This window comes from Miniopterus schreibersii (assembly GCF_964146895.1).
Source record: "Miniopterus schreibersii genome assembly, chromosome: 2".
Taxonomy (NCBI): Eukaryota; Metazoa; Chordata; class Mammalia; order Chiroptera; family Miniopteridae; genus Miniopterus; species Miniopterus schreibersii.
In genome coordinates, this window is record NC_138102.1 from 119568731 (window position 1) to 119592673 (window position 23943).

The 23943-nt window shown below is 35.6% G+C and overlaps 1 protein-coding gene across 7 annotated transcripts in view; it reads left to right on the top strand.

Annotated features, from left to right (window-relative positions):
- Nucleotides 1-23943, top strand: part of PPFIA2 (PTPRF interacting protein alpha 2) — a 421038-nt gene that overhangs the window by 395658 nt on the left and 1437 nt on the right. For 3 of the 7 annotated variants that reach the window (XM_081127250.1, XM_081127253.1, XM_081127254.1), the window contains 8 exons: nucleotides 4804-4866; nucleotides 6223-6252; nucleotides 7945-8138; nucleotides 11127-11224; nucleotides 16169-16344; nucleotides 17221-17289; nucleotides 20533-20692; nucleotides 21862-21953. In XM_081127250.1, coding sequence (XP_080983376.1) covers nucleotides 4804-4866; nucleotides 6223-6252; nucleotides 7945-8138; nucleotides 11127-11224; nucleotides 16169-16344; nucleotides 17221-17289; nucleotides 20533-20692; nucleotides 21862-21920 — 849 coding nt within the window. In that variant the 3' untranslated portion in view covers nucleotides 21921-21953. The remainder of the gene's footprint in view (nucleotides 1-4803; nucleotides 4867-6222; nucleotides 6253-7944; nucleotides 8139-11126; nucleotides 11225-16168; nucleotides 16345-17220; nucleotides 17290-20532; nucleotides 20693-21861; nucleotides 21954-23943) is intronic. The other 4 variants (XM_081127256.1, XM_081127251.1, XM_081127252.1 and 1 more) reach the window with 2 other exon arrangements.

Here is a 23943-nt window from a genome sequence, read left to right on the forward strand (position 1 = left end):
AAACTTCTAGTTATGAATCCCATGCATCAAGTGAAGATGAAAACATACAAAAGCATTTTTTAAAAAGAAATGCTTCATGCCTTTCAGAAAATTGCAATTAGTTCAGCAGATACAGGTTTTTCTGTAGGTTTAAGTTTGGGTTTGGGTTCCTCAGCCAGGTCTATCTAGTCCATTCACTCAAGTTCTCAGGAGAAAACAAGGTAATTAGGCTCTTATTAATTTGTTTCCAACTGAACAGAACTTCTGCCTGACTCTGCCTCCTTTTTTGTCTAAATAAAATGGGCTAAACCATCAAAAGGAAAATCTAAATTTTACATTGCTTGTTTCCTTTGTCCAGTCCTAATCTTCCAGCTTCCTTTCTTCTTCCTAAACTGGTGTTGCTGTAGAGGCCTCTTACCTAATAGAGTAAGGAGGGGGATGCCATTTAATTGGCATATCCATAATTAATTTTAATTAACATTTGGTTAAAAAGGGATGTCATAAGGAATAAGTTACATTCTTTAAATATTTTCCTTAAGTAAAACTATGTAAATGTTCAGGAACTTACAAATTGAGATGAAACACCTAAGACCTTCTTTGAATATGAATCCACTGCCTGGAGTTCCATGTTATCTTGCTCTCATAACTTCATCCATAAAACATCTTCAGTTTCACTAGTTGCAATTTCTTTTTAAAGTAATAACTTCATGATACTTGAAAAGCTATTTGAGTGCAAAATCTTCCGGGACATTTACAATTTCTTCCCAGGCTTTGACCAAATTGTATCTCATTGATAGTGTGTTTTAAGACTTGTTTATATCTAGTCTTTCCAAATAATTCAACTTAGTGTTTATGCATGAACCAAATTTTATTTTTTGATTTATGTAATATTTATTTAAATTACCTAATTTTAAAAAGTGCAATGGAAATAAATAGGTTTGGGAACAAACACAAATGATCTTCGGTAAAAATATAATTCATCAAATTTGAGCAGATGTGTAAGGCATAAGATAGGCATCGCTCAGCACAAAGTACAGAGGAAACAGAGACCATTTATTAAACGAAAGATTTGCTTGGTGGAGATTGCCTAACAAAATTTCTAATGATATTGTAGTAATAGACAACATTAGTGGAGTACTTATTAAGTGTCAGTCCCTATTCTAAGTGCTTTACATGTAATAATATCTCAGAGCAACACTAGGAGAGAGGTGCTTTTATTATATCTGTTTTACAGATGGGAAAACTGATGTACAGAGAGGTTAGGTGACTTGTCCAAGGTCACACTCTTATGTGGTTCTTCCCCGGAGTTGATGATCCTAACAAGTGCATCTCCTGCTTCCTGTACCAGTTTTCCTTCTCGTTTATAGCATTCCTCCAATCTGCTTTGGTTCTCCCTTTCATTATTATTAACCTCATAAGCCTCAGTCTTTAATGTGAATAAGTTGAGGTATAATTATATAAATACTAGTCTTTTTATAATGGAAAATACTTCTTTTCTTATAATGAGAAACATAAATTTAAAGAGGGGGAAAATGTGGATCTAGGCCATTTAATGTGAAAAGTAAATTTCAAATCAATGTACTTTGGAATTCAATTGTAAAATAAAAAACACTTCAAAATGACATAAGTAGTAACAGAGGTTACTTCCAGCTAGGTAAGGTTTAGGATTATTCTGTCTGGTTGCTTTGATTATTTTATTTTTCTGAAAGCAGGAGAATAAATTATTTTCCCTTAATTAATTTTTATGAGTTATTTCTTAAGCTCATTTTGATATTTATTTTTATGTTATAACGTTCTCCTGAATGATTTAATTGAGTCCTCTAATCCTTCAGGTCCTTTAGGAATTTTTTCTCCCAATGCTCTTTTGATAATACTATTTAAATATTCTACTCCATCTGGACTAAGGTGAGGCAAGGGGCCACCTAAAACACAAAATTTAAGGAGGCATTCACTGTCAGATGCCAACCCCACACTTGCAAAATCCTGAAAATGAGGCTTCCTTAAATTGAGTTCAGTTGGCACCTCACCTACCTCATCCTAGTCTCAGCACGTATCAGAATATATTATATCGAAATGTAAATTTATCAGTGTTTTTCTAATAATGAAGCATGCAGTTTTAGCCACTTAGAAGAAGTAGAATCTGAAATTTAGAGAGGTTTGGAAAATGTCTTAGGAAGTTACTGAGAGGTGGAACTGGTAGAACTCAAGCCTCCTGATTATAATTGTTAAATTACCAGGCAATTGAAAATTCATAAATCACCTGTTAGACCCAGATGGTATTAGCCACACACACACACACAATGACAACTGGTTGGTTCTCCAGCTCAGATATTGGGGTTGCAGCATCAACTGCCAAGGACAGTGAGCAGATGATTTTCAGGGGCTCTCAGAGAACCACAACCCAATGATGTGATGCTTGGCCTTGGCGCTTTTCCAGCCTGCCTTTGCACTCTCCTTATCCTGGGACCAAGGCCCCAGTGTCCGTATCGCCTCTGGGTGCCAAGGGCGTCCCACTGTGGCTATTCTCTGAGATAGGCTCACTGCTGAAGCTCTCACGCTCTACATCACCCCTTCACGAATTGCCTGGGTGGAAGTTCCATCCCATAAATTGGTCGTGAAAAGAAAGAAATCTGAATAGCCTACTACATACGGGCTTGCTTATAAAATAAACTTGTTAAAACCTTGATGAATGGCTCATGGATTGAGCTCTGTGGAAGCTATTTCATGAGTAACTTTACAAGATTCTAGAGCAAGCAGTACTCCTCACTAGTAAAACTACAGATCAAAAGTGAATGACTGACATAAACCTTCAGAAAGTTTGCCAACCGTACTGTGGAAAATTGCCCTGGATATATACTCACTTGGCATATAAAGGGACAGATTCAAACCATAACTTCCAGCACCTTGCCCATCCCAGAACATGGTAACAGACTGGCAAATGTAGACTTTAAGATAACCTGTGAAATAGACTATACATGTGAGCATTTTAGGATGAGGTAATACTGGTCAAGTTTCTTATACGAGGAGGAGATCATCATTTGAATTCACAATCAAGGTAGAGGCGACAGAAGTCATTGTAAATCCAGCCTGGCTTCAATGAATTTCCCATCAGTAGGCATCACGGAAGCTCACTTTGAAGACAGTGCAGGCACCCAGGCAAAGCTCTGGGACCACTGGGTGCGAAGGGCATGTGACAGAGGAGTGCAAAGTTCTGTTTAGCATAGCACTCCTCAAAAAGTCAATAAAAGCAATTTTTTCCAAATGACTTAATGATTCATATATTCATATGCAACTCTCTGCTCATAATGAAGATCAGTTTCAGAAACTGGAGGTGGGGGGGGTTAATGACATGGATGGCTCTTGAATTCTAAGTATATTTTACAGGTGTGTGAAGTTTTATTCTATAGAAAAAAAATAGATATACTCTAAATTCCAAATGGTAAGAGAATGAGCATTCTATAAACATACATACATACATATATATATATATTATATAAATATGATATATATATATATGATGGCTACTTTGGGGGATTTTTATGCCCATATGATTGATTTGTGATTATGAATATTTACTACTCAACTCCCTTTTGTTACTCAATTACGCATGTAACTCTCTTATATATGAAATTTCTCTTATATCAAATTATAGTCATCATTTTAGTTTATATGTAGTCGCTTTTTAAATTATATTAAATTGTATTATTTTTAATAGAAGGAAATTCAAACATGGTACTTATGTGAGTGGTAGCAAAGGCAAGACAAGTGACTTATGTTGGGGTGTTAACTTTGTGACTTCCAGTTCTTTAAAACTGGACACATTCCCAGCAAGTAAGCAATGGGTGGGCTGTAAATTCCATTGTGACTGTGGGATTGATGTGCTTGGGCAACTTTGCAGCGTCCATAGAGGTTTCCCAGGGAAGTGGTGGAATGAGAAGTGGTTCTCAGCGGCCTTTACCATCAACGACATGCTTGATCCTTTGTATTACTACGTGGACTTTGATTTAGAAATTGTACATTTTTCAGTGTGGAGATCAAGTATTGTGGGTTGTTTTACTTGGAAAGTAAATGATGTGTCAGAATAGAGTAGTGACTGCAGGAGGAAAATTTTTCTTTTGCATTATGTTCTTTATAATGAGATAGGAGACTGCTGAAAAATCAGGACACTTAGCTTTTGCAATTTCTGACAGTATTTAGTAAGGCTGAAAAATATATTTTGTTAAATAAAAAATAGCATTTCACTTCCTTTTCCTCTATAAGAATAGAGGAAAACAGCATATCTACTGAATTTAAAAAGGAAGAACACATTTGGGAAAAGCTGGCATTGGTTTCCAGACAGGTTATAACAGTGCTTTTAGCTTTGTATTGACAACTAATTTTCTCTTTCCAAGGACATTGAAGAATCAAAACTCTGTGAATAAAATATTGGTAATAATACAACAAAACATACTTGTGCCTTTGTTTTCTGGAGAAAAAAAATTAAAAAATACACTCTTCTACAGTTCAAATTTAACCCATTCTCCATGGATCCGATAACCACCTACCTTTGAAAGGGAGATGTTCATTAAGCCTTTTTCCTAATTAATACACACAGAAGTGTTATTTTAAATCTATCTCACATGAGCTTCACAGAATGCCTCTTTCTATTTAATCTTTTTAAGTAGAAGAAAAAGGGAGCTCTGCGCCAGCCCGCCATGCTGCCTCTCTGGTGCATGCTGTGGCTGCAGGAGTGCTGCCCCCTGGCGGGCGTTAACTTACCCTGGCGCTGCCTTTCTTCTTTACCACGCTCTCCCGGACCCCGCCTCCCGCCCGGCCTCCCCGCAGCCGTCAGGCAACGTCTGGGTGACCCATGAAGAAATGGAAACCCTTGCAGCCCCCGCAAAAACGGTTAGTCTTCATGGTTAGTCTTCACAGCTCTGTTGAACATGAAGAAAAGTTATTTTGTTGCTTTATTTTTGTTTACAGGAGGTTGAAGTAATGGGATATGTTTCCATAGTGTTCTACCACGATAACTAACATTTTTGTTATGGTTTTAGTTTACTGCACTTGGACAGTTTTAAATAAAGCAGTGCTAGGTTGGGATAACGTGGTTAATGTCTTAAGCACCTATAATATGCGAACAATAATAATTAACAACAGTAACTTATTTATCTGTTTTGCAGCATTGGTAACAGATATCACTTAGTATTGGACACATTCATAGAAAATATGTATTACCAAACCCAAGTAAACTTGTAATAAAAAGTTTAGACTGAATACTCATTTTTAATATAATCATTACATTTCTTGTATTTTACCATTTCAGTTAGAGCACTTTACCCTCTCCCCGCCTCCTTCCAAAAAAAGTTCTGTTGATTTGGTATTAGAAGAACAGGTTTAAAAAAATTCTTGGTGACTCTGATTGTAATTGCCTACTTTTAAAAATATAATATTACATATAGTCATTTTTATTTAAAGTGGCAAAGTTGAGCATGACATATATTTTAGTCTTAGAAACTTGTTTTTTATTAGATGTTCTTTCAGTTTTATCCCTATTTGAAAAATTGATTATCTGGTTTATGATGGATAAAAATGCCAGTGTTGTGTACTAATTATGTTTCTGTTTTAGCTTGTTGTTATTTTTTCATTTTTCCCCTATTTTCGTTTTGCTTGTTTTGGCTATTGTTGAAATCTAGTTGATACCACAAAACTTTTTTAGAGGGATGCAATTACTTTTCCTCTTCATTAATTTATTTTATGTAAGATTTCTGTGTGTGTATGTGTATGTGTATGTGTAACAATGGACTGCACACAGGAAATGATACACCATATAGCCAAGGGGTTAGTAGGCTATACATATATAATATATATCTTATAACATAGGTATATATATATATATATATATACATTTATGTAAATGTTTTGTGTATATGATCAGAAATTTTATTATAATTCATTACATTTAGAAAACTACACACTTCTGAGAATTTAAAAAGGTTTAGAATTACCAGATCAAATGTATATCATGAAACTCCCCTGTGTCATATGTGTGTATTTAATTAGAATTAATTAGAAACTCTGTAGTTGCCTTTGAACTGCTACATCAATTACTGCGGGTCTGAATAAGAATCTGTGTCTTGAGCTTCCTGTGTCATAATTAACACTTTCAATAACAATTTTGCTTCTGCTAGAAATTTCACTATATTCATTTGAAATTAATTTATACTTATCTGCTTTATTAATCATTCCCTGCTGCTAACACAGAAAGAATCTGAGGAAGGAAGCTGGGCCCAGGTAGGAACTCAAATGCTTTAAAACAGTATCATTACTACGTTATGAGGATATAAAGAAACGGTTTTATTCACAATATTATAAATCTTCCCTTAGCTTAAGATTAGGCTAATACGTATATTTGAATTTATTATGCTTAATTATATACATATATCCTTTTAAATCACCATATTTTGCAAAGATGGTTACCATTTTACACCTGGCCTCTTTTTAAAGGGAATCTCCTTTCTTCTTTAAAAGAATCATTGTAGCTGAAGTTTTTCTGAAATCACCCCTAAATATATTTAATCAGGAACCATTCAAGTTGGATATACGAGGTGGAGAATTTAAAATTTATTTGGAATCACATTTGCTTTAAAGAATAAAGGGAAGTGTGTGAGGATTGGGATTAGGGGGTGTTGGCAGCATTGAAACGGCAAGTCCAAAGTGTCCCCCATTTATTGCAATGGCCATACAAGGCACACGGCTGCACTTGGAGCAAACACGTTTGCGAGGAAGTTGTGAGTTTTCTAGCATTTCCACATGTTGTATAACTGAAAGAATTACAGGCATGTGCCATGTAATGACGTTTTGGCCAATGGTGGACCACTTATACCACACGGCCTAGGTATAATAGGCTGTGCTGCCTAGGTTTGTGTAAGTACACACTGTGATGTTAGCAAAATGGTGAACTCGCCTAAGGACTCGTTTCTCAGAACACATCCCCATTATTAAGCAGTGTGTGACTGTAATGTGTGTTATAGTTAATGTGATTCAAACATTTGACTATAAGGAAAATTTCAGTAGTTATAACTAAGGCCTATCTTCAAACAGTCAGTAAATTAGCACTGCATTAGATGTTGATGTGATAAGAATTTCATCATTTTTTAGGACGCACCAAAAAAGGGAAGCACCTAGATTTTCATTGGAAATATATGTTATAATTACAATTGTCATTTGATAGGGACAGACACTATAAAACTAATAGAGAGTAGTAATCCTTATTAAAAATTGGTTTAGAGGTAATGGTTGATTCTGCTTTTCATTTTGACTGTTACAGAGTTTGGTAAGATCAGTTCATATTGTTATATTAAAGAACTAGATTACCATTCTTAGTTTTTGATCATGCCCTGCTTCTAGAGTCTATATTGACTGATTTCTAAAAAAGATGATTCTTTCCAATAATCTCTATGAAATATGGCTCATGCTTCACTAGGTAATGACAGTTGTCCACATAAAACTTCAGCATTCTGTCTCTCTAGCCTTGTTGCTTTCTTTTTTCATTTACTATTTTCTATTTGCCATTATATCATAGCAATGTCATACCACTGAAGAAGAGGAAATGGTGGAGTATTAGCTAACAGATAAAAATAAAATAAATTAAATAAACCTATTTATATAAAGAATCTTTAAGCTCAGCATTTGTATTATACCATTAATTCTAATTTTTCCTAAAAACGCACATTTGTATAAAGTGTAAGTCCTTTTGAGAATACAACATGAATACCATCATTTTCTATAGACAAGCACCTTGATACATGTACACGGAGTTTCATTTTGTACCAAACTAAATCAGATTTTAGAGGCTAAATATTATTTCTGCTTTGTTTCCATATGTAATAGTAATTTAATATCAGTCGTAATAATAGACAATGTCCCCCAATTACCATCTCGTTTCACTGGCTAAGAAACATGACTGCTATAAAACAATTCTAGTGTCCGGTTTTTCTACAGACCCTGGCTTATGGAGATATGAACCACGAGTGGATTGGAAATGAATGGCTTCCGAGCCTGGGGTTACCTCAGTACAGAAGTTATTTTATGGAGTGCTTGGTAGACGCAAGAATGTTAGATCACCTTACGAAAAAGGATCTCCGTGTCCATTTGAAAATGGTGGACAGTTTCCATCGGTAGGTTTCTTCCAAAGAGTCATTAAAGTAAAACAATAACTAATGTACATATAACTGAGTCAAAAAGAGATGTTTAGGAAATAGAGAATATGTGCTATTCAAAACATCTGTGAACATCTACTTGGCAAAATATTTTTGTGCAGCAAATTACAGGGCCTATCTAATTTAATGTAGGGCTGTTTGCATATTACATACTAAAAGCTTATAAAACTACACATTCATAAAATTCTCATACAGCATAAATCTTTTTTTTTTCTTTATCTTTAGGAAATCCCATGGTTGTGATTTGTATCTGTGTATGTTTTTATATTAGAATAATATTTATTAAGAGTAAAATCAATTCAGTTTTAACTATAAATATATGTCATTGTAAATTACATAAATTAGGAATATACTAGAAAAAACGGAGAAGGAATTCTGCTCTGAAGAATACTTTGTGTTTTTGTATAAATCTTATAGTGTTTTTCCTTATTTGTACATTGATTTACGGGGGGCGGGGGGGAAGCTGAATGGGTTGTGAGATAGCTTATAAGGACACAGATGAATAAAATGCAACTTTATGCCCAACAGAAACTTTGTATCACTCTCAATTACCCTATAGCATACACATGGTTAGGTAATGAGCTCCCTGTCACTGAACATTTAGGCCCTCAAATTTTGTGTGGTTGCATTAGAGTTTTGCATACTAGAATTTTGGATGACACACTTGTGTTTCTTCCCCTTCTTCATTAGGTCTACTTTTAATCACTTTATTATTATAATAGAAATGATTATTACAATAATCAAGTTTTCTTTAAAAAAAAATTACTCAGTGGCAGGGTTCTTGATGTTCCAGGAACTGCACAAGCTTCATCTCTATGCCATGCTTAGCTCCGACTTAAAGCAGGTGGTACCTGACTGCGCACTACGTCTCATTGCCTTTCTAGCCCCTGTTGGGAATCTGACAGATATTGTTGTAATAATATATATCCTCTTCATGGCACAATTTAATATTACATATAAAAACTTGACAGAAATTTGCCAAGAGCTATTGATTTAACCTCAAGTTGCTTAATGGCCATGGTGTTTATTATATCAACACTATCTGGTATCCCACTGAATTAGTTTTTTGCGGCTGCCATAACAAAATACCACAAACGGGGCGGCTTACACGAGAGAGATTTATTTTCTCACAGTTCTGGCGTAATGAAGTCCAGGATCAAGGTGCGGCAGGGTCGGTTTCCTTTCATGCTGCAGGTGGCCGCCGTCTCGCCGTGTCCTCCTGTTGCGTCTCTGTGTGTGCCCCTCCGCAGTGTCCGTCTGGGCCCAAAGTCCCTCTTCCCATGAGGGCACCTGTCAGGCTGGATGAAGGCTTACCCTAAAGCCTTATTGGAACTGAATTACCTGTCTAAAGACGCTGTCTCCAAATACAGTCACACTCTGAAGTACTGGGTGTTGGGATTTACACATGAATTTGGTGGTTTGGGGGGAGTCATAACTCAGCCTATCACACTCACTTAATGCAGATTTCTTTTCATTTTCCTCTAATAGTGAAATTTTAAGCTCAACATTGTCTTTATTAAAGTGCAGGGCTTAGAACTGCATTGAACATGAGTCACCTGGCCAGTGTGGATGCCTAAATTTCTGTGTCTTTCTCAACACCTAAGAAATCACTAATAATCAATGCTCTTTACTCTTGAAGCCTAAATGTTGTTTTTCCTTAGTGCACTTTTCTACATTTATATCTAACATCACCAAATCTTCTCCTTTCTTCTCTCTGAACACCTCTGGTTTCTGGATTTTCTTTTCATATTCATAGTAATTGTCCTCATTATGGTCATCATTTTGGCAGCAGTGGCACCGTAATTAATTTTCTTGTCGCCTAGGTTTACCTGTTTTCCCCATCTCCTATTTTGCTACACGATTATTTTTCCTTAAACCAGAAATGTTTCTCGCCTTTCTTTCTCCTGTTAAAATTGCCTAATAATTCTCTATCACCTGGCTGTTCTCCACACTTACCCTGAATGCAAAGCTTTCCTTACCATAACCCCACTCTCTGTAAGTATTCCTCCTGACTGCCTAGCATGGATCACCACACACCTAAACTTCCGTCCGCAATCCCGTGTTTGCGATGCTCCATTTTCTTTAATAACCTTTCCTTTGCACCTGACCCTTTAAGGATCAGTGAATTTTCTGCTCTTCTTTAACGTCCTCTCCAGAGTTCCAAGGTCTGCTCACTTGTTCCTTTCACGCACTTCTATAGCCTTAGAGTTGGTGGCCGCTCATCTCAGTATTTAGTTTTCTATGTTATTACTTCACTTATTCATGTTTTTGTTTTTTGTGTGTGTGTTTTTAAAATATATCTTTTTTAAAAAATATATCTTTATTGATTTCAGAGAGAGGAAGGGAGACGGAGAGAGAGAGAAACATCGATGATGAGAGAGTCATTGATCAGCCACCTCCCGCACGCCCCCTGCTGGGGATTAAGCGCAAAACCCAGGCCTGTGCCCTGACTGGGAATTGAACCACGATCTCCTGGATCTTAGGCCCAGGCTCAACTGCTGAGCCACGCCTGGCTGGGCTTTCATGTTTTTATATTATTGTTCTCATCAGGTTTATAACAGAGTCTACATTTCATATATATTCCTTCCTGCCTCCATAATAGTGACTCTAAATTATTTTCAAAAGAATAAAATGTTCATTTGTCTGCAAATAATGTCAAAATAGCCTAATGGAAGAAAAGATATGAATAAACAACATAATACATGATTATTTTCAAGACCACAATTTTCTCATTTTGTAAATAATTTTTCTCTTTTTAGAAACACTGTGTGCTTAGTTAGAAAAAGTATAATTTTATTTTCCTCCAATAGTAAAGGATTTAATTACAAATGTAATTTGTTAAATTGTTGCCCTAAAAAGTAGTGCACAGTGTTGATGATACTTAATCAAAGAACATTCTTCATCTGCTGAGTAAATTTAATGTTTGTTTTTCCTTAAAAATAATAGAACAAGTTTACAATATGGAATTATGTGCTTAAAAAGGTTGAATTATGACAGAAAAGAACTGGAAAGAAGGCGAGAAGCAAGCCAACATGAAATAAAAGGTAATATTCTTTCTTTCCTATCAAATGCCTTTTGGTTTTTTTGTGTTTTATTTTTAGCTCTCACTTTTATGAATCTAAAATGCTATGTGTGTTATAATGCTCATTAAGTAACATAAGTATATGGCTAGAATGGTGTCATCATTATTTCTTTTCCATTACTTTTCTGATTAAAACACACACACAAAAATCACTTTGCAAGGCACATATCTCAATTAGGGCATGTTCTTGATCTTTTAAATTGAAATTTATTCCTCTGAACCTATTAATTATACATTCTGTTTGTTCTAAAGATACCTCCATGTAGATATTTTTGTCAAACATTTAGTAGAACATTCTCATTATGATTCAGAGAAATGTGGTATATAATTTATTTCTTGTAGTTCATCTTTGGCATCTATCATTTGAAGTTAAAGGATACCACTTCCTAGTGTTCCTCCTGAAGTATCTTTTCCAATTAGCTTGGTCTCACCACATGGAATGCTTCATATGTAGATAGAAAGGATAAGAATTACCCACTTGGTCCTACATCAAGTATTGTATTAGTATTTGACAGTTGCTGTTTAAAGTCTAACTCTGAGAAAAAACTTCCATAATTCACTAAAATTAAACACAGACTTCATATGATAGGCAGCTGTGAGTGAGAATATAAATAGCCCCTATTTCCTGTAAGGGATCTGATGACATTTACAAGAATAACTCTTGACTGTGTCTAGGGGATCTCTGCTATTATCTGAAGTGTTAATTAACCTTGACCTTAATAAACAGCTTTCTAAAGTGAGGGGACCGTGTGAATATCAAGAATGTATTAACATTTAATTTGTTGCTAGGAAACAGTCAACACTGATCTCTGGCTATTTATTGTTTTAGGTCCAGAGGATCTCTACAAAGGTTTAAAGTTGGGGCATAAATTTTGCTTGGAAAAAGATTTATAGAGAGGGATCTGATTTACAAAATGAAAAGAAAGATGTATTACTGTTCTGAAGAAGAAAAGTTTGGATTAGTGCCTTATTTCTCTTCACCCTGTAAATAGATGGCTTATTTTATATATTTGATGACTCTTAACTATAGGCGTGGCAATGGAATTTTTGACTGGATATATTAATGCAGGTGTTCCAGGGGTCCAGGGACCCAAAGGTCCACAACCCATGTGGGTTTCTTATTTTCCCTACAGGAAAGAATTTAAAGACAAGCCAGCATGGAGTATACCTGCCCAACTTTTGAAATGCTAATGTGCTATAACCAAGAGTTAGAACTAATCAGTTGCTATCAACAGCAGCTGATTAATATAACCAACGTATAATACTAACCAACTTACATCCTATTTGCTGAGATCTTTGTTCCTCAGTAGAACAAGATAGCGGAAACTCAGGGGAAAATGTGTACTTTAGGACTGACCCAGACAAACCTAGTGAATATATAATATAAAGTTTTCAGATATAGTAAAAATCATTAAGGAAGTTTTTAATTTTGCTGAAGACATGGAGAAAGAAAGAGCCAAAATTCTGAGGGAGACAATAACTCTCCAACTTCCAAAAGAAATTCATTCTGCTTTGGCTGCAGGAGGAAATACTAATAAGACTGTGGGAAGTGGGCATTTTGAGTCTCTCCTCACATGTTCCTCATTAACTAAGTCCAAAGAGAGACTTAAGGCTTTTCTTTTGCAATAAGGTTGTTCAAGCCACAATAGGAGCTAAGGAGAGAGATGTGAGGCAGGTACGGCTTCCGGATTAATATACAAATGCTTTACCATGACCATGAATTAGCAGAGACGTAAAGAGCACAAACTAATCTGAGGAACTTCCACTTCTGACAATAATGGGGTGCGTTAAATCAGACCAGTCTTCAACAAGAGCAAGTAACAGGCTAGATAATCAATAAACAGCTCTGTGAGGGCAGCCGAAAGCAACTAAAACACCTATGACTTAAAAGGCTAAGATCCTGGGGAAAAGGAGAAATAGGTAGAGATAAGCCTGTCATTCGCTATTGCTTGTCCCTGTCTCACAGACCAGGGAAAGAAAAAATTGTAATTTAGAAGTAGAAAAGCTGCCAGGTGTTGAGGAATCAAGATCCTGGAGCAAAAGGAAATAAGTAAGGCTGACATTTTAACCACCTTTAATCTCGAGACATTTTCAATCATATATATATATACATATATATATATATATATATATACATATATATATATATATACATATATATATATACATATACACACACACACACACACACACACACACATATATATATATATATAGGCAAATTAAGGAGAACCAAGGAAAAAAAATAGAAAATAGAAACATACCCACCGTTGAATCTGAATCATTTTTTCTCAGACATGGACTTTAAAACAATTGTGATTAATGAGTTAAAAAAATACATGGCAAAAATGAAAAATTTAATATATAGCTAGAATCTAATGTTAAGAAATAAACAAATGGGGGACTTCTGGGTAAGATGGTGGTATAGATAAAACACATTACTCACCTCCTCCCACAACCACATCAAAATTACACCTAAATTACAAAACAACCATCATTTAGAACCACCTGAAATCTGGCTGAACGGAAGTCCTACAACTAGGGAATTAAAGAAGGAAGCACATGGAGACTGGTAGGCGGGGGGAGACGCAGAACCAGCTGCGCAGGGCCCGCCTCACATCGCAGGCCTGACTATCAGGGTCCGGGGCCCACTGAGTCCATCCCATGTCGATGTTGCTTGTGGAGGTGGTTGAGTGCTGATGTTTCAACATGGTCTGAAGCTGCCCATCACTTGAAAACATAGGGTCTGAAACCTGAAAGATGAAAAGAAACAAAAGCATGAGTGATATAAATCAGATCATTAGAGACAATTGAACGCAATGAGGATCCTCATATAGGTGTAATTGGAATCCCAGAGAGAGAGAAAAGGGGGAATTAGGAAGAAGCGATATTTGAAGATAATGGTGGAGATTTGGGGGGGGGGGAATAAAAACAAGCCACAGATCCACGGATTCATTCATACTCTATGCATGCCAAACAAGACTAAAAAGAAAAGGGGGTGAGGAGTGAACACATCTAGAGACACTGCAGTAAAGCTGCTGAAAATCATAACCCCAAAAAAGACCAAAAACAACAACAAAAAACCACCTTAGGATCTGCAAGAGAAAACTCTGGGTTACTTTCAAAGGAGCAGCATGAGATATCTGACTCCACAACTAAAATAATGCCAGAGGAAAATGGAATGCCATCCTTAAAATGTTTCTTAAAACCAACCTCTTACCTAAAAGTCTATATATGCCCATCAATATGAAAGGCAAAATTAATACAGGTTCAGACAAATAAAATGTGACAGATTACCAGAAAATCCAAAGAGAAAAGAAATATTAGAATGAATTATTCAGGCAAAACAATAAAATAATCATACAGACAGAAAAATGTTTAGTGTCCCCCAAAATCCACAGTGGAATCCACCCAAATGCCCATCAACAGAATGGCTGAATCGTGGCATAACTGCACAATGGAATACTAAATAGCAATGAAAATGAACAAGCTACACTATTTGCCATAGCTTGGATGAATCCCATATTGAGTGAAAGGCACAGACACAAAAGTATCCACTGTATTATTTTATTTATCAAAACCTAAAAAATCAGGCAAAACTAATCTGCTGTGAGAATAGTCAGTATATTGGTTATAGTGGTTATTGCTGCAGTGAGGATAGTGACTGAGAAAGGACATGAGGAGACAGACCTCTGTGCGCCGAGGCATCACTTTATTGCTTTAACGTTTACACAAGAAAACCTAACTTGGTTAAAATGAATGCATTAAGACAAATTAGTAATACTTTTGAAAAACTTAGTATGTAAATAAACTCCCTCATCTACCCCAATCCCCCAAATACTATCTTGTTTTTTACAGATAAATTAAATGGGAGAAAATAAACAGTTGAAGTTGAAGAATAATTCCCAAAATATTCTTTATACTTTTTCTGGAAAAGATATAAATTTTATTTAGAAAGAAAAACATTAACAGAAAAACTTACTTTTACTATAATAATAAATTGAGTTTAACTTCCCTTTCTACAGAATTAGAAAAATGTTTCAATTTTTTTCTAATTTCTTCCTAAGTTCCTTAAAAATATTTCATTTTTATGGAATATTCTGGCCTTTCTGACTATTTTGCTGATTGTTATGTAACATCCTGTCAATTCACAATGGGAAGAAACTGAAACATTATATATATATATATGTATAAATATATATGTGTGTATATATGTCTTCGATATGTCTTCATCTAAAAAATAGGCATTTATGCTATTTTTCTCTAAAGGTTTTAGTTTCAGAAAATAAAGTTAATGTGTTTCATACCTCAATAAATACTACTTTTCAAGCTCATAGGAAAATCGACTTGTGATTTGACTGAACGCTTGATTTTTGCATTCGTGTGTGATTTAAAATAATGAATTGCCAAAATAGTAGGGCAGTGTCAAGCTGTTTAGCCCTTGTTATCTTACCATTCTGGCCTCTGGTTTATTACTCCAGGTGAAAGAAAAGTCTCTTCTAGTCTATACGAAATATTTAAACAGTGGTTAAAAAACCCTGTCTAGGCTCTCATTTGCTCTCCTTACTGAAGCTATGTATCAAGAAATGTCCCCACCTGCTGGTAAAAATATTGAACTTCAGACAGACCCCCAGAGCCTCTAAATAAAAACAAGAAACACAGAGACATTGTGTTCCATGCCATGGAAGTGCTCTCATTGCAATGTTAACAAACACTCTTTAAATGACAGCTTTTTTCTAGGCTAAAAGTAGAAAAAGCTACTTATCAAAACAGTAAATACATGCAACATAAGGGGTCCAGGTGGATAAATGCTGACCTGGCCAGAGGCCTGTGGCCCATTTCAACCAGTAGTTTTGTTTATTATACAAAATAACTGCAGCCTAAAATGATGCACCTCTTTTCCTAGATGTGTTGGTGTGGAGCAATGATCGAGTCATTCGCTGGATCCAAGCAATTGGACTTCGAGAATATGCAAATAATATTCTTGAGAGTGGTGTGCATGGCTCACTTATAGCCCTGGATGAGAACTTTGACTACAGCAGCTTAGCTTTATTACTACAGATCCCAACACAGAACACCCAGGCAAGCCCTTTGTGCTGTAGTTGCAGTGTCCTATTTATATCACAACTAAACTTTTAGGGGGGAAAAAGTTGGTTATGTATTCATGATTCGAGAGTTAGCTCAACCTTTGAAATATGTCACTGGGGCTTTCATTTCAAGCTACTGAATTTCTAGCCAAAACAAAATCATAAAATTAAGCAGGAAGGGATTTAGAGGTTATGTGGTCCAACCTCCCAGGAACCTGAATGTCAGTTTCCCCCAAACAATATCCCTGACAGATGGCCTTCAGTCTCTGCCTCTCTGAGAGGCAGTTGTTTCTATTTACATATCTTAATTATGCAGACACTTAGCATTGGGGATGCCATTGATTCCCAAATCTGGATAATTATTTGAATCATCGGAGTTACATAAAAATTTCAAATAAAACCTGCAACCTATAGCACAGGCCTAAGAAATCAGGGAGCAAGAAATAGGGCACAAGAATCTTAATTATCTCAAGTTTCACCAAAGGATAACCATTGACCAGGTTTGAGAATGACCTGCATAGGCTTGTTCAAAATCTGGCAGTCTAACTTCACTCTTCATTTTGTTTTTATGTATTTCAAATTTTGTAGAAAATATCCCACTTGAATGAAGTAGCGAAGTGAGGTCAGAGCCCCGAGACCTCAGACATTTAGGTGAGGCCATTTCTCTCCTGCTCACAGATGAAAGAAAGTTTCCCTACCTTTTGTTTATGGGTTAAATTTACAATGGCTTGTAGATAGGGAGGACTGAAAGCTTAAGCCACCATAAATAAACAGGGTTTGTAATACTTTCTCAGATAAATATAATCTCTCTCTCTCTTTTTTTAAATAACATGTGACTTCAGTGTTGGTAACTGTTATTTGATGTCAACAGGCCAGGCAGATTCTTGAAAGGGAGTACAATAACCTCCTAGCTCTGGGAACCGAGCGGCGCCTGGATGAAGTAAGTCCTTGTCTATTAATCAAAAGGATCTTGAGAGTACAAGTAAAACAGCTCTCAAGGAACAGTACCCAAAAATTAATCAGATGCTCGCTCTATGGATAACATCTAGAATTTTCCCCAGTATTGTTCCTCAATATTACATTTTATTACTCATTTTATTTTTGAAAGAACTTGTGAATTCATAAATATTATCATATCAGCAGTTGGAAACACTAAGATGTAATTCAAAACAAGATTGTTTTCCATGAGCTGTGAATGCCAAATAATGTTAAACAACATTTTTTTTTAATTATAAGTAGTGATAACACTAATCCTAATAAATTCAGCTTTTTAAAAAGAAATGTGCTTATTTCTTAAATATCAGTACATCTTCACAGGAAATTTTTGGATATTAAAATGAAGAGAAAACTTGCTTCCACTATATAAAAAGCTTTTCATTATTTTAGATAGCAATATAGCGTTTTCCGTAAAAACATATGAATAACATTTTACCGGTTGTAGAATTTGAGGCTCTACTGAGTGTAATAATCCCTGTACATCATATATGCATGTCTAAATGATTTGAAAAATAATAAGCATGTAAGTAACCTCCTAAGATGAAGAAATACAGGGACATTAGCAAACCCTACATTGGTAGACACTGTGCACTTCACAGTCCTGAGTTTTTACAGGGCCTTTTGGGAAACAGTGAAAAGGAAACCTGAGCATGAAGAGATACCTAATTTTGTGTTGCAAACTGCAGCTGTGTCTTGGCTATAAAGAAAAGCTGATTAAAATAGTTTTGTGAATGAACCCAGGAAATCCTAAAGTGAGGCAATAATTCCACGTTCATATGCGCAGGGCCAGTGATCTTGGCATTGTAAAACCCAAGCTGCCTTTGTGGAGAAGGTTATAGGCAGATCAACTCTACAGTACGGGCCTCGGCTAACTCCTTATAAATTCATACTCCTGTCCAATCAGGATAATGAGTAATATTTTTAAAAACCAGTTAATATTTAACTCATTTAAATTTTATAAGTTGTTTCTTGCCCGGCCAGGCGTGGCTCAGTGGTTGAGCATCGACCTAGGATCCAGGAGATCAGGGTTTGATTCCCGGTCAGGGCACATGCCCGGGTTGGGGGCTCGATCAATGACTCTGTCATCATTGATATTTCTATCTCTCTCTCTCCCTCTCCTTTCCTCTCTCTGAAATCAATAAAGATATATTAAATAAATAAGTAAATTTTATAAGTTGTTTCTTAATCTTTTTAATTCTTATTATTTGTTGAATCGAAGATAGTCTGCATACACCCATACACACTTTTAAATGCAATATTCTCCTTGCTTAAAAGTTGCAAAAAATTGTAATAAAAATTATTAAAGGTCTGTCATTCTAAAATGCAGATTGACCTGAAGGAGCTGTTCAGGTAGAGACATAGCCTATGTGACTTACAGTGTTGCTTCCTGAAAGTAATAAGCAGAAAGTTCTAACTGGGATGGGACGATCTGCCTTTAAATCATACAGCTTCTTTTTCTTATTGTTAAAAACACGGCAAACGATTTTATCATTCAAACTGTCTGTTCTCTTTTGTCCTAGCTTTTTGTGTGTTTCTTTTTGGTTTTTGAGTGTAAACAAAAATAACTAAACAACTTGCCCAGAACCAGAGTGAACTTGTTTCTGGGGTTGATCACGTTCAGATTCCACTGAAATGATTTGAGAACGCCTGTGTTTCTACAGACTTTGACCTCAGTTAAGAAGATGTATTTTAATCTCATCTCATGGAAACTTCTTCCCATGATGTTGCTGCTTTATAGTTCCCATTAACTTTCTGCAGTAACACTGTGTAGAAAGAGCAGAAGTCAAGAATCATGATTTAAATCATTAAATTTCTGGCTTATTTTTGAGCCCTTAACTCATACATTATAGGAGTTATATGTCCCTTCAATGCAATGGAGTGTTATGTAGAACTGAAGAATATTTATGTGTATGCAACAACTTCTCCAAGATTCAAGAAGTCGGAGGGGCCACAACTGTGAAATGGTGCTTCTTTTCTGCATCAATAAACATTTGGAGATCTGAGGCCATGTAAGGCCAAACAATTGAGGAGTAGCAGACATTTCTTAAACTGTAAAGTGCCTACCAAATCTAAACAAAATTTAGGTATTGATAATAAGAATTCTAAGAGAACAGTGGATAGATGTAATTACAAGTGACCTTGAGTGTTAATTAAATTAGCAATCTATGATGAAGAATCCCCTATGGTGTTACTTTTTTATAAGGGTGGTCATTTGAGCTGAATATCAATCATTCTGCATGCTAAACTGAAGTCGCCTGAGTTAGTAGGATCAACCGCGCATACTTAGCTATAACTTCAGGGAATGGACAGTCCCATGTGTGGGATGATTAATATTTTCCTTAGAATTAGATACAAAGAATAATATTAAATGCTAAATTATATATTGCTGCTTATTAATGTAGGGAAAACAATTGTGTCTGTGTAGGTACTTTGTATATGCACGGAGAGGGAGAAAATTTTATCATCAATATATTAAAAAAAACAGCAACCAGAATTACATTTATAAAATAGCAACCAGAGTTACATTATGCTTTAGTGGCATCAAAAGAACACATGTATTTATTAAAAGGATGGTGTCCAGGTTTTTCAGCAAATTAAAAATTAATTCTGTATCAGCTAAAATCTAACATGACAAATTCAGTTTCTTATAAAAAACAGAGGTTATAGTATCCCATATGAGCCAGACTATATCAAATATAGATTCTTATAACATACAGGGGTGGGTAAAAGTAGGTTTACACTTGTTCATATGGAAAATAATACAATAATTAATGAATACAAAAATAGTTTTGTGAATCACAACTGTAAACCTACTTTTTCCTATCCCTGTATATCCCTTGTACACAAAGAAGCAAAATTTATGAAATAGTTATTTGAGTATACGAGCCAACACTTATTCCACTAAGTATACCACAAAACCAGTTTGCATAAAGTGCAACAAAGTATCTCCAACATATACCTTTTGGGGAAATATTGGGGTTTTATTTTAGGTTTTCAAAGATGTTTACTGTTAAAGATGACAAACCTTTGATTTGAAATCATATGAAAATTTTTTTATTAAAGCATTTGTTTCTAACTTCCTGTATTTTCATTTTGTAATCAAAATAAAGCATGATATTCTATACGTAGACTTGATAGGCTGAGTGTAAATAATCAGTGTTACATGTTCTTAACCCTGTCCTGGCAGAGCGATGACAAGAACTTCAGGCGCGGGTCCACCTGGAGAAGGCAGTTCCCGCCCCGTGAAGTGCACGGAATCAGCATGATGCCCGGGTCCTCGGAAACATTACCGGCCGGATTCAGGTTAACCACAACATCTGGGCAGTCAAGGAAAATGACAACGGATGGTACAGATGTTTTGCATTTCTGCTTATAAAGTGAAAAGCTTGCTTAGCAAATGCTAGTGTCCTTCTCCGACGCTGCATAGCTTTTTGGAATTGTTTCCTTGAGTTGGTTTGCTCTGCTTGACGTGTGCTTTGCTTTCATCAGGCCAGACTCTTGTAAGTTGCTAATGCATGAATTCATGGCACTTTATTCACCTTTAAAAACTGATTTATAATATCCTAAAAAGGACAATGTTGGCTAATGTCCACATCTAGGAAGAATAATAAACATCTGCATGATTTGTGTATCTTTACTCTTCTATTCCTAAAGCAAATAATTTGTTTAGTTAGAGGTAGTTCATGGAAATTAACTCCACTGTCATCCCACATATTGGAATATTTCAGATTTTATACTTCGTCTTAGAAACTCAGACCCATCAGATACTCTCACCTCTGACCAAGGTAGAAGGCCTTAAATAAACAAGCACAACCATGAGAAGAGAATTATACAAACACAAAACCTACAGTAATTTCCCAGCGAGCATTTCCTTCTGTGGACATTAGAACTGTGCTACAGCCTTCCCAAAGGAAAACAGCCATTCCGGTGGAGGGACAATTAGACACGGTAGTCACAGGGTTATTTCTGTTTGGTAAGCATTAAAAAAAAACAAATGGCCCCACTCTCTTTATTATGATGATCACCTGGAATCATTATTTCTTTTTCAAGTTTATCACAGCCCTTACAATTCATTCCGATATAAACTGTGATCTTTGATTTACATTTCTTCTAATTTGTTAATATTATGGGGCATACTAGCAAAATTTACGAGGAATTTAACATGATTAAAATTCGTGTAGAAGCTCTTCAATACTGGGAGGGGAAAAGATCCACCCAACTAAATTCTCTAAGAGCCATCTTTGCTTCCAAAACAGAAGCACCCTGGGGAGCTGCTCTCCTTACAGACTTCATCTCAGGAGAACACACAACTCTAAAGCTCAGTTGAATCACACTGGAATAAATTTTCATTAGTAACTTGGTCTAGAGAAAAGGAAAGTGAGTGGCTTCTATCTAAGAGAAAGAACTTCTACTAATACGTTCAGGATCCCTTTATGCAGGGAAAATAAATCTTTCTCATCTGAACTCTTGTACTCGATCATCCAAGTCCCTCTAAAGCCCTTTTCTCCATTTGCAGTTGCTCCTTCAAGACTGCAGAGGTTAGACAACTCCACTGTTCGCACATACTCATGTTGACAAGCCACTCAAAGGAGGCAGCACTGACTTGCTGTGAGTAGTTTTCCTTGACTGACAAAAAAACAAACTGCCATAAAAATGGAACCTACATAGACTAGTAAATATACACAATACTCTTTGGTATGGCCTAGCAGAACAGAAGTGAGATATCCCCTTTGAATCGCTAGAGGGTGGAAAGGAATCTATATTTTAACTCTTCATCTAGGGTTTCCTATCACCATCTGTCTGCTGTGGTTTAAGGTCTGTTGGAGGCCTGTCACTGTCTTAGCACACATCAATGGGTTGCTACCACAGTCTTCTACTTTTCAGTAGCATATTATATTGACACCCATGGCAATGTTTATTGATGAGAGCTTGGCACTTACAGAATAATACACTTTTGAGTATTTTATTTAGGGGAAGCGGAAATAGGCAGAGAATGATTTGCAGAGTTAAATATAGGCAGAGATAGGAAAGTTATTTGGAGGCGATTTCAAAAGTATAACTGAAAATTCTGAATTTTTAGTATGTTGTTTTTCATCAATATGATTTATATTTGTTGAAAATAAATATGAATTTGAAGTATCTTGGGCTTATAGCATAGGAACAAAGTTAAATTACTTTGTGAGAATGGCAGACAGAACTAACAGGAAACCTTGATACATGATCATAATATATAAGGCATTTGTATTTACAGAAATACAAGTTGGTGCAATTGACTTGCAAATCCATACCAAAATGGAGTTTCATTGGCAGTCTTAGTAAAACTGTGATTTCCTAGATTATGGATGTCAAGTGCTCATAAAACATTTTTTTAACCTAAAACTGTGCTTTACCAAAATACCATTTATGATGAATTAATATTTTGGAAAAATACTTCGTAGAGCAATAATTAGAACAAAATCTGCGCCCAGAGAAGGGGAGAGGAAGAAGTTACAGGCAGAGGAACAGCTCATCTTGTGCTATTTATTCATTGCCTTGAACTAAAAGCTCCGCACAGTTTTTTTGTTGGTCTTTGGGGCCTAATATGGGAGCTGGTATGTCACCTTATTTAGGTGACTATTTGAAGCTGCTCCTGATAAAACAAAAAACCTTCAGATAAGAAATTTAATTTCAGAATATAAAACCCTAACATTAAAATTTTAATTGTGCTATGCAATTTGGCATCTAATTAGGCATGCTATAAAATATATAACAATTTGGCTAATTTGGCTAATTTTGCTAAGTGAGAAGCTTTCCGAAATACTATTTGTAATAGCTTCTACACATAACATGATAATTTTCCCAGAAATGAATACTTCACTCACTTACAAGCAACTATTTAAACTGTTGAGTAGTACTTGCTTCTTAGCTCTTGACTGATGGGTAGAATAACTCTTTAACTATTTGCAATCTGTATTTTGTGCACGGCATTCAAGTTCCTATTTCCTAGTGTTTACCATTAAATGGGATAAAGGTGTTTATTTACAATAAGTTAATCTAGGTCAACCAATTTTTATTTTGACATAACATTAACACTTTTGTTATTAAAATAATTTAGAACACGTTATTTCTTATTTATTTCATGTCATGAATAGTAATTGTGAACTTTTCCTAAATATATTATGACTGGGGGGAAAAAAAAATCAATGATGCCATGTCACTGATCCAGATTCTTTAAAATGTGTTATTTATTATCATAATGTTTTTGTTGTAATTAAACCAATGTATCGCGATAAGAGCTCTAAAATATATGAGCTAGAATAAAAATCTATTCCACTGAATAGGTCAACTACACTCAATTTATTAATAATTAAGCTGTAAATTTTTCAAAAAGACTGCTGACATTTTCTGTGAACACCTTTTCTAATATGTATGACTACCATAATTTCCACAAAATTGAGCAAATATTATTTATGAAGCTTGCCTGCACAAAATTGGAGAAGAGCAAATGTTCATCACATACAGCTGTTGGCTACATCCCAGATGAAACCCCGTTCGTGACTCAGGCCAGAGGGAGGCAGGTGCATGGCGGGGCCCAGGCGCACCGGGGAGGGGGCTTTCG